The 12,512-nt window shown below is 33.9% G+C and overlaps 1 protein-coding gene across 4 annotated transcripts in view; it reads left to right on the top strand.

Moving 5' to 3' along the window:
• The window catches only part of LOC143257081 (gamma-aminobutyric acid type B receptor subunit 2-like), a 135,807-nt gene extending 127,466 nt beyond the window's left edge, over positions 1-8,341 (top strand). For all 4 annotated transcript variants that reach the window (XM_076515271.1, XM_076515272.1, XM_076515270.1 and 1 more), the window contains 3 exons: positions 2,128-2,215; positions 4,265-4,665; positions 7,154-8,341. In XM_076515271.1, the coding sequence (XP_076371386.1) occupies positions 2,128-2,215; positions 4,265-4,665; positions 7,154-7,437 (773 nt within the window). In that variant the 3' untranslated portion in view covers positions 7,438-8,341. The remainder of the gene's footprint in view (positions 1-2,127; positions 2,216-4,264; positions 4,666-7,153) is intronic.
• The last annotated feature ends 4,171 nt before the right edge of the window (positions 8,342-12,512 follow it).

Below are 12,512 nucleotides of genomic sequence, written 5' to 3'. Positions count from 1 at the left end.
ATTTATCTCTACAAGGGGTTTTTCTCGACATCACTGAGTTGAGAGAGGGTGTTTTGTGCGCGAATTGATAAAACGCTTTGCCATATAACACATTAATGAACCTATGGTTTTGCATATAAGTAAAGTAGGTTAGGTTATCAAATACAGAATAATAAATAAACTGTTAACTACATTCTAAAACCGCATAAAATTTGACATATCTGTAGAGGTTTGAATAATTAATTTTGTACAGTGAGAAACAAATTTTCTGTGTGGGCAGTACGTTATTATCAAAAAGTGTGTGTTTGTTTCTTATAATCACTCTCTACTCTGTCCACCGATGGGAATCGAACCCCTTGTTTTTAGCGTTGTAAATCTGAAGACTTACCGCTGTCCCAGCAGGGGACATTTTCAACAGGAAAAAATAAAACGCTTAACCATGAATCTACAACCAGATTAAACCAAATTAACCATGAATCTACAACCAGATTAAAAAAATTAAATCTGTTCAAAAGTACTTTAAAAAACAGTAATTTTAAAGGTATAAATATGAGATTAGATCTTCACCTTCCTTTCATCGTAATAAGAACACTGATTCCAGGCAATCGAAACCTTCTTAAGAACTTAGTTTAGGCTTAGCTAAATAGTTCATACGTTGTCATCGACATCTGTATCACTGATTAGGCTTCACAAGTTTAAAAATTTATGAGTTAGGAAACGTAGACAACAAATGTTTTACTTACATTGCTTAAAGCTAACAACGTTGGCCATACGAGATTGGCGATTGATACGGGTACTAGCGTATTTTAGAAATAGTTTAACGTTTGCGTTAAAGCCGAGTCATAGCCGGGGATCGTAAGTTTAGAATACTTTCACATTGTGGAAGTAAGATTGAAGAAAGGGGTTTTAAAAGTGAGACTTTATTACAAGATGTGATTTATTGATGGCGAGACTCGGCTAGAAAGGAGACAATGAGTAACTTGCCTTACAATGAAATTTTAGAATGAGTTAAATAACGTTAATAGCAGAGCGTTGATTATACTGGAGATTACTTATTCTGAAAAGTAGATAGACTTCAATTCTCGTTTCAACAGGTGTTACAATTTTATATTTCTCAACTGTTGACTAGTTTGTATGAGTTTCGTTGTTCTTTCATGAAATAATAAACAATTTGGGTTTTAAAGCTGGTACAGTTATGAACTAATAAACAGTCCGGGTTTTACAGCTGGTACAGTTATGAACTAATAAACAGTCCGGGTTTTAAAGCTGGTACAGTTATGAACTAATAAACAGTCCGGGTTTTAAAACTGGTACAGTTATGAACTAATAAACAGTCCGGGTTTTACAGCTGGTACAGTTATGAACTAATAAACAGTCCGGGTTTTAAAGCTGGTCCAGTTATGAACTAATAAACAGTCCGGGTTTTAAAACTGGTACAGTTGTGAACTAATAAACAGTCCGGGTTTTAAAACTGGTACAGTTATGAACTAATAAACAGTCCGGGTTTTAAAGCTGGTACAGTTATGAACTAATAAACAGTCCGGGTTTTAAAGCTGGTACAGTTATGAACTAATAAACAGTCCGGGTTTTAAAACTAGTTCGATTATGAAATAATAAACAATCACAGTTTTAAAACTAGTCCGATTATGAAATAATAACAATTATGGATTTTAAAACTAGTCCGATTATGACATAATAAACAGGGTTTTAAAATTAGTACAGTTATAAAAAACATCTAGCCAAATAAAAGATAATAGGAAGGATATCTAGCATTATAATGTGTGTCACTCCCTGGAGTGACGCTTTGCACGCTGGGACACATGTGGCATTATTCACTGTTCTGTGCTAAACTTAAACAGTCAATGTGCCACACTACTGACACTTTACACACTGGGATATGTGGGCTGTTTCTTACTTACTTACATATGGACTTGCTAATTCCAAAATTTGGAAAAATAAAAATAAAACCGTACAATTAATTTTTTCGTATCAGAGATATTCTTTATTTTCAAAATTCCATACCTGATTCACTTGTCTAGTTATGTTTGTCTATGTTTCGTTAGTTGGAACTTTTATCTAATGTTATATGTTTGTTTGTGCTTTAACATTCAGATTGTTTAGTGTATATCATGTTTATTTATTTTTCAGTGGTAAAACCTTGCGTTATTCGAGAGGATGGCCCTAGTAGCCAAACACAACATTATAGAAAAGAGGAAAATCACTACTCTTCAGGGTAGTACGTAACAAAATCGATATTTTTATTATATTAAGTTTTAATTAAAGCTTATCAGAAGACAGCAAGGGAATAAATTCATTGTTCTGCCTATACAAACATGCTATTTAAACAGAGAAACATTGGATAAAAGGTTTTAGAAAAATAAAGCATTTCCATATTTTACTTGCCTGTAGAAAAGTATTATAGAGGTTTGATAATGTTAACCAGCTCGACTGGTTCATTTGTCTCAGAACTATCTTAAAAAAATACAACTGACCGTTTACTAAACAATTACAACTATATATACACTGCTGGCCAAAATCTTAAGGCCAATGAACATAAAGAAAGAATATGCATTTTGCGTTGTTAGACTCAACCACTTATTTGAGTAGAGCTTCGAAAGATGAAAATAAGAAAAGGAAGAATAAAAAAAACATTTGTAGCATTTAATGGGAAAAATGTGAACACTGTGAAATTAGCCTAAATACTAGCTGGTCAAAAGTTTAAGACCATTCCAGAAAGAAGTCCTAAACAGGGTAGGAAATGCCCAACAAGAGGTCTCAGTAGTGAGTTGCACGGCCGTCGTTGCAAATAACTGCAAATATTCGCTTTGGTATGGTCGATATAAGCGTTTGCATAAGGCTGGCTGGAATGTTATTCCAAGTGGTGAAGATGGCTTCAAGAAGATCATGCACTGTTTGGAATTGACGTCCATTTCTATAGATTTCCTTTGTTATCCACCCCCCAAACATTTTCAATGGGGTTCAGTTCAGGCGAACACACTGGATGTTCCAAAATAATCACGTTATTCACCATTAAAACGTCCTTTGTTCTGCGAGCATTGTGGATTGCAGCGTTATCCTGCTGAAAGATCCAGTTATTTCCACACAAGCGAGGTCCTTCAGTCAGTAAGGATGCTCTCTCCAACATGCCAATGTAGCCAGCTGCTGTTCGACGCCCCTGTATAACCTGAAGCTCCATTGTTCCATGGAAGGAGAAAGCGCCTCAGATCATGATGGAACCTCCACCACTGTGTCGTGTAGAAAATGTCTCCAGTGGGATATATTTATCGTGCCAGTAACGTTGGGAGCCATCCGGACCATTCAGGTTAATTTTTTCTCATGAAAGAACAAAACTTTCTTCCACTTTTCTACGTCCAATGTTTGGTATTTCTCAGCAAAGCTTAACCGAACTGTTTCGTGGTGTGGAAGAAGGCGTGGCCTTTGAAGACTTTTACGGTTTTTAAAGCCTTTCTCTTGTATATGCCGTCTTATTGTTCTTGAGCTGTATTCTGCATCTATAAGGGCCTTAATCTGGTTCGACGATCGGCTGGTGTCTTGTCGGACAACCTGTCGAATTCTCCTGCTCAACGCCGGCAAAATTTTCTTGGGCTGATCACTTGAAATTCTCGTTCCGTATCCTTCAGGATCTTTTAAGAAATTTGGAACAGCTGTTTTATTACGCTCAATCTCACCAGCGATGGCACGTTGAGAGAGACCTTGCGTTTGCAGCTCGACAATTCTGCCACGTTCAAACTGTAAACTTTTCAGCCTTTGCCATGTTTTTACCCAATGTAACACAGTAGATGTCAGTGGAGATGTTGACAACGCTAATGCTTGAACACAAATGACTAAATTTCGTTCCGTATTTACCAATTAACGCTTCATTTCAATATGGTGTTAAACTTTTGACCAGCTAGTATTTAGACTAATTGCATAGTGCTCACATTTTCCCTATTAAATGCCGAAAAAGTTTTTTATTTTTATTTTACCTTTTCTTATTGTCATCTTTCGAAGCTCTACTCAAATAAGTGGTTGAGTCTAACAACGCATAATTTTTCTTTATGTACATTGGCCTTAATATTTTGGCCAGCAGTGTATACGTGTCTGTATAGGCAAGTTTCAGAATTATATAAATAGTTAGAACCTGCCGTTTTATTGTAACTATTGTATAGTTATGTAAGCTGTTAGTGTCTGCAGTCTTACTGTAGTTGTTGTACAGTTACATAAACTGTTAGTGACGGTCATTTTACTGTACCCTGACAAATATCCTTTTCATCTTCATTTGCAGTTCCCAAGGAATAAGAAGTACATGTTTGAAGGATGCAAAACGGAAACATTTTCATCAGAAAATAGATTCTCACTTCATTATCACGTCCTCAACACCAGATATCAGAAAAATTTCATTTAAAAACAGTGATTCAACAACGATATTAGAAATGCTTCCTTTATCGGTAACACAAAAAATTAACAATGCCATTAAACAAGTTGATTCTAAATCTACGACCGTGAAGGAACGAAACAGCTCATTTAAATGTCTTTTGACGAAAGACGACAACTTGCCAACAGAATCTGGTATCATTTCATACACTCGAAGTACCAAAAACTTCCACCAGAGGATAATGGTGAATGGGGTGTCGCCATCATGCGACGAAGGCCTAGAGCAACTAAATGCAGAGACATTCCAAAAAGGTGGGTGTTAAAATTACTGTGCATTGTAATTTAACTGTTTGTGGTAGCATTATGCATCTATAGTGAATAAATAATTAATTCAGAATGAATTATTTCCATGTTAGACACATACCAGCAAGTTATTAGCCGGTATCATGATTACAATGTGGTTCTACGGTCAGTAATGGAACCTGGAGGACGGATTAAAGTTTCATAAAAAAAAAACAACAATTCCAGTAGTCTTGTCACGTGACCAATTAAAATCCCGTGTGACAACAGTGTAACGTTAAGGTAATATGACATTTGAGGAAAGGTACCACAACATTTGCTAGTGTTTCACAGTAGCAGAAGAAAACAAATAAGTAATTTTTAGTGGAAGTAGTACACAACAGATCGTTTGTAAAGTTACTGTTGAACATAAGGAGAAACGAAATAAATTAAATGGAACAAATAATCATACAATAAACACCAATAATACTGTTACTCGAGCTAATTATACTAAACACACAACTGTCTAACAGGGTTAACGTAAGAAATCACGTGGAAATAATAAATAAAGTTTAACCCTAAGCAGTAGTAGAAAACTATGGGCATTAAGGTTTAAAAACACAGTAATGGCCAGATGGTTAAGACAGTCGAAGGGTCGCGGGTTTGAATCCCCATTACACCAAACAGGCTCGCCCTTTTAATAGCGGGGTCGTTATAACCCCAGTCAGTCCCACTATTCGTTGTTAAAAAGAGAGGCTCAAGAGTTGTCGTCGGGTGGCAATGACTAGCTGTCTTCCTTCTAGTCTTACACTGCTAAATTAGGGACAGCTAGCGCAGGTAGCCCTCGTGTAGCTTTTCCAGAAATTCAAACAAACAAACTTACTTTAAGTATAAAATTTATAAAAGGAATTAGCAATGATGGTAATAGAAATAGTTAAAGGAATAAGCGAAGAACTTAACTAATAGCGTAAACTACGAAAAAAACCTGTACAATTTGCATGAACTATAGTGAGAACCTGAACTGCTAGGCTTAAAACTAATGCAATTTAACTATTATTATTACACTGTGTAAGGTAAAGGTGAAAGTTTTGACAAAAAAAAAGCCGATATATTTTCTAAACCGATTATTGGAATATTGTAGAATATTCCAATATTTTAATGAACTGTACGATTAACACGTAGATGAAGAAATTTCGTTTGTGCGAAATGATAGCAAGTTTACAATAATTTCAAAATGGGACAGCAGTAAAATCCGGGGTTCGATTCCTCGTAGTGGACACTACAGATGGCCTTGTGCATATTTTTTAGTGATGTGCCTGACACAGGAATATTATCAGCTTTCTTAGCTTTAAAAGTGTATATGTGCGCTTAACGATAAAAAACAAATGTGATATTAGAAAAACACGTAGGTTCAAGAGGTCTTAATACAAATGAATAAAATCCTTATAACCCGGGCGCTTTCGAAAAGTGGACCTTTCTTCTTCTGTGTTATAGAGTATTTATTTATTTTTGTCAAAACAGACGAGTGTAATAGAAAGAAATATAATGCACTAAGAAGTATGTCTGACACCAATAATTGGAATTTAGTAACCTTTTGTAACTCAACACTAAACCTAGAGTGGTAACCAGAAGTAATAAATAAAGCAATAATTGAAAAGATACACAACAAAACTAGAACAATAATAAGATTCGGAAAGGGAAGTAACAACAATACTAAAAATGCTGGAAGTAATAAATAAAGTAATGGAAATTATGCAGTCACGCGACCACAGTAAACACAGCAACGATTTACGGCCACATTGGATGTAAACATTACTCGTGTAAATCACTACGCAATCACTTTGCTGTTCGTTTATTACAAACATGACTGTTAAAGTAATTTACTACTGTAAACTGTTATACAACTAGCATTAACTGTAGTAATTGTTTAAACTAACAGGAAGAAAGAATAGTTTTTATCGTAATACTAATATGGCTTATTATTTTCTCAAATATCTAATTTTTATCTAAAATGTAAAACTGCAACTGAATGTGAAAACATAACTTAATCTAAAACAGGTTTGGATTATTCTTTGATGTATTGAATACCAGTCATCCGTTACTAATAACTAACTACTCTCCTACGTTTTCAACTTTCAATGCTCCTCAACAAATATCACAGACATCATGTGATTTTTGGACCCACCTAATATGAAATTAACAGTGTTAACTAAATCAGACACCATTTAAACATATAAAAAACATCTACCAGGTCTGTGTTTGTCACAAACAGAAAGATAAGAAAATTGAGGAACCACTGTTATCTCATTTTTTTGTTTAAAAAATTGATTAAATAAGTTTTTTATGAGTGGTAGTTGAATGAGTTTAAGCCTGTTACCTTGACGCTATCAAGGAGATTATTTTATCGTTATTTAAAAGTAGAATCTGAAAACGATCCATTTATATTATGGTGATGTCAAATTTTTGTATATTTTTTCATAAACATATTTGATTGAATTTTTATTTCTCATATTTTTCTCAGAAAAAGGTTATTCAAGTCGATATAAAACAAAGCATCGACAAAGATCTAAAAGTCTTGTGACGCTACGTCCTTTAACAGCAACAAATGTAGAGCCTTCCAGTGGTCCATGTGTGTCGGTAATACACAATGAAAGAAATGATCGAGATCAGATGTCCCCATTGTTCCCTTGCTTCAATGTTGCTAATGAAGAACAGTTTTCGAGAAAATTTACCACCAGAGGTACTACGGTGCCTCTTTACTCTTCTTTTCCGTCTGTGAAATGTGACATTGTGGAGTATTTATGAAACAGAATTTTTTTTGTGAGTTTTGTAAGAAACTGAAATTTTTAACACAATGCAATCAGTGAGTTATTACCGACTGTGCTACAAGCTTTAGTCAATTTTCCGTGTCAAGAGTTTTAATTTCAGTTATATCTACTATTCTTAAAAAGAAAAATTTCTCCGCTGGGACAGCAGTAAGTCTATGGATATAGATCCCTACAATCAGGGGTTCGATTTCTTGGATGGACACAGCAGCTGCCCGATGTGGCTTTGCTCTAAGAAACACACAAATAAATTTAAAAAAAAATTTTGAAGCGACATCTATTATTACGAAAAGTTTCATTCGCTGTGAGTTCTTTTTGTCAAAAGTACATCTACGGAGACATCTATTATTATCAAAAGTGTCTTCTGCTTCAACATCTATTATCGTGAAATATAATTCTGTAGCGATATTTTTTATTGTGAAAGTTAGTGACATCTATTAATTTCGCGTTCATATTGCTCGTTTCACTGTGTGTGTGTTTGAAATATCAAATTGTCCAGTTTTGTCCACACGCTACGAATTTGTTAATGCACATAATTGTGGTTTTTGTTATATAGGTTGGCTTTAGTTTCACGAACCATGTATTCGACCAGACAAAAGAAATAAACAAACAAAAAGAAAAAGGAAACATTTTAATGAGTGGGTACGAAACGTAGAGCGCTGTTCGTTTGTATTGTGTTTTTAATGAGTTTTTTTTCCGAAACGACGTACAAAACTTGAAGTAATAGAAGGAAATAAAATCCGTCTTGATGTATGCTTGCAGAAAGTGAGGATACAGGCCAAGTCTTTCAAATAAAGTGTTTAGTAAAAACAAATTTTACTGTGTTATTATCTTAACTGTAATCTGTCTGTATGAGAAGACAGAAATTACTTTAATTCACTCAAATAAAGTGTATTTCTAAACTATATCTTCCACTCTTGGTTTTAGAGCTGACGACACGCTTTGAACATGCCTGGTATATTAAAAATCAAACACTAATTACACTGCACAACAAAGTTTTTGCTTCTTGAACACTGTTGGGTGTTCCTTATAGATTTTTGGCTGCTGATCACGAAAATCATATCCAAATTTGTCTATCACGTACCGTTAATCGAAATCTTGGTTTTACTAGGACATTGCTACGATGGAAAAATGATATCAGGACAACTGGAATCCGTCAATGCTTCCTGACGACTGTTGGACACTGCAACGTGATGCACCGGACTTTTAATTACGTTGAACTTAATAGCGTATTAGAAACATAAAAGCAATTAAATACGTTATTTCCGGTAAACAGTTAACTGTCTATTTCTCAGAGTTTCTACGTGATGAAATAAAACCAAAACTATATTTGTGCATAACTACCAGGTACCTGTTACAATCAGCAAACACTTTTAAGGAAGCAAAACTTTTCAAAAAAATTGTTGTGCAGTGCTATTTAATATTTTGATTTAACTGTTGTCAGCAATAAAAGTAGGAATAACCATCTATAGTTCTGAGATTACCATGGTTGTTCTGCACTCAGAAACAAGTGTGTTATAAAATAACAACCAGACATGAGCGGATACCAGAACTCGTTTATATAATACAACTCATTTAATCATGAGTTCGAGCAAGAACTGTTTAATAAAACTTCAATAGGAAACATATTGACTCCATTTCTATAATAAGACTCATTTTATGACAAGTTTAGAACTTACGTTTCAAGTAATAACCGTTTAATGAAGCTTCAATACGAAACATATTGACTCCATTTCTATAATACAATTTTCACGACCAGCACGAGTCTCAGGTCCACACCAATGAGAATCTAATAATATATGAGTTCTATTGAAAATATGAAACCATATTAATCTCACAGAGCTAAAGGCTAAGCTATTTCCATTTAGTATAATGATGTTAGTATTTTTGTGTTGATGGAAACTCATATCTTTGTAGGTTGTTTGTTTTACAGATGCTCTTGCTGCCTGTTTGTCTTATTTTGCGACACTCGATCCTCATTTTTGTGCTTCGCTTAGCTTGATGGATCATTAGAGGTTGACACAAAACACCGAGCACATTGAAAAAAACGTGAGGAAACATATCTGCTCGGTCTATCTGCCTTGGTTGTCATAACGGTATAAAAACGCTTAAGTTTGATTACTGGAATATTTAGTTCGGTCTTGACGACGACGTATTACCAGATATACTGAACACTGAACCTGACTGATGTGGTTGTAATGACGACATATTGAAGCTTGTTTAGCTGATATGATTTCATGACAACATATTGAAGCTTGACAATGGGGCGTGTTTCACCTAGTAGTGACAACATATTAAAAATTGAAGGAAAACATATAAAAGTAGGAAAGTACATTAATTGAAAAAGAAAATTACATAAATTAATGTGTAAGTCCGTTTAGGTCAAACCGGTTATAAGTTATCCATTTTTATTTTAAGTCTGTCATATATATATAGATGAAATAAATTATATAAATATTTAGCCCTGATAGAATATTTCGATATTTCATCACTTAATAATTGAACGTTACGAGCCATAATACATCGCTTAACATGCTTTGTGCTGCCAACTAAAGGGTTGTTACATACGTAACAGTTAGTCACAATATTCATTTAAGAGTAGCCGTATAGGCGGAGGATGATGCTTGCTGATTTCCCTCTTTCTTATCAAAGGTTATAAATTACAGGCAAGACTGCCTGAGCCTTGACCAATTAGCTCATAAGAAGTTCAGATTGAAAATGCCTAAAACTTTCTTTAAAAGTACCTGTAGTGACGATATTTGTCTCTTTAAAATTCTTTTCTCTGATAATGTTGATGCATCAACATTTCTAATAGTTAACAGCAATAAATTATAGAACTACGGGACACAAGTACAGACGTAAACGAGGTAGAAACCGTTTCCAGCTAAGACAATTTTATTTTGATAGATATGTCAATGATAAGTGCTGCATTTACTGTTTTAATTTGATAATTTAGTTTGGCCTACAAGATGGGAAAGCCGAGATGGACCAACAGGTCTCTTGTTGTCCCTAGACATTATGTTATCTTAAAACGTATTAACCGTTTTATCCTAAAAAACATTAATTGTTAATATTGTACTGGTATTTTAAATAACTTATAACTTATAATTACTCAGATTTATTTGTTCAAAGAAACACAGAAGGTCTTCATCATTTAATATTCGTTCATTTTAGAAGATATAATAACATAAAACTACCAAAACTTGTTCTGTTTCAACTAGAAACGGCTGCCTATACATTTGTTTTATGTATTTATATTTTCATCGATGCATAGAGTTCTTCAAACACCGTTTTGTTATAGTATCTACTGAAAATTAGAGTAACTTTCATTTTAATAACGAGTATGTGAGAACAGAATAGTTATTAAACGTCTTGACGTTCATTGGCTAGGCCGATGAGAGACAGGAGTTAACCAACTTAGTGACCCGTGGTCAGGCTTTTAAACATGGACCTCACACTGACCATTATAGATGTGTTTTCTTTTGTATATAAAGTAGACTTTTCCTTCATCTAAGAAACTGAAACTATCTACACTGGAAGGGAACCATCTTGTCACAAAGTGGTAACACTCGCGTGGGAGAACTCGATATTCTGTGTAATAGACACCTCGACGTAAAAGTGAGAAAATATGTTTTGAATTATATTAAACATAACGTTTTGCAGTTAACCTCGAACTGGTGTTTACTGTTACAAACATTCAATTATTAAATCATATAAGAAGTTTAACAATGTTTAAAAATAATTAAATGGTTTACATAAATTCCGTTTCAATGGTTGTACATTTAGTTGCCTCATATGGTTTAAAGGACAAATCAGCGACATAGGGTTGTAAAGTTCTCTCTGATATGCAATGTTTGGATAATTTGTGTGACCATAGTGATTCGTGGCTAGCGATCAGAAACAATAATTCAGACGTTACTCTAGTTACCAGAACAAAATCCTTATGTTTTTGTAAGATCGATTGCATCCTATTTGAATATATCGAAACAGTTGCTCTATATTATGGTGTCAGTTATCCAAACTGTTTTGTTTCTCAGAAACGAGTTCCTCATATACTTACATACACACTCATACCAACCGTAAAAACAGTAGGTTGATTAGCTATCTACCACAATTTGTAGAAAAACATTGTATTATTTTTAACCGATAGTGTAAACAGTTTGTAATTTTTATACGATATGAAATATCCCTTTTCACACCTTAAAGTGTACAAACATAAGTTTAACTCATTATGTTAACAACTGTAGGGTATCACTTGGTCAGATTTTTCGTGTCTAAAGCCAGTACACTGTCGTTTAACCACTAGGGTGCCAGCGTTTATAAAAAGTGACTAGAAATATGAGAAACATTATGGTGTAGTGATACTTCATACAGTGTTATAGTTACTTTATTTAAAACAAATAATTCTAAACAATGTTTATATCCATTATATCCAGAGAATAGATAATGACTAAAATTGTAGAAAAGTTGAATGTATAGAATATAAGATATGTAATATTATACCTCAAGAAGTACAATGAATTATAAAACATCCTTTTGTTATATATATAAATATTTGACTGAATTATTGAACTTCGTAAAAATGTTGACTCTTTTAGCAGTAATTTTTAACAATTATCATTTTTATTTCGTTTTATAATTAAATATTTCACATTTGTACATCTTTGTTATAAATTTAATTATTTAATTATTTTAAAATTCATATTTTTATTTGATTGTTATAATTTTAGTTTTTTCAATAGTGTTTTTCCAATTGTTTATTGATTATCACATATTGAGAAATATTAACCTGTCGATTTTCTTTTGCGTTTCGTCTCGTTTCTCGAGCAGATGGTCACTTCTAGCATCTCCTTAAAACATGTCTGATCCTATTGTTGATCTGTTGCTATGACAACCACATGGCCGAAGGGTTTAACCGCGTTTCGCTGTGCATCAAGAACTGCGGACAGTGTAAACAGATCTACGGGGCCCACTTCGAAGGGAAAGAGTGTGCTGAAGCCTGCGTCCAGTTTGGTGGTACCATGATGCCTGACTGCAACGATTTTGAAACGATTT

This window comes from Tachypleus tridentatus, chromosome 7, assembly GCF_004210375.1.
Source record: "Tachypleus tridentatus isolate NWPU-2018 chromosome 7, ASM421037v1, whole genome shotgun sequence".
In the NCBI taxonomy this organism is placed as follows: domain Eukaryota; kingdom Metazoa; phylum Arthropoda; class Merostomata; order Xiphosura; family Limulidae; genus Tachypleus; species Tachypleus tridentatus.
The sequence above is the reverse complement of the archived record's forward strand: the minus strand, read 5'-3'. Positions and strand labels throughout refer to the sequence as shown.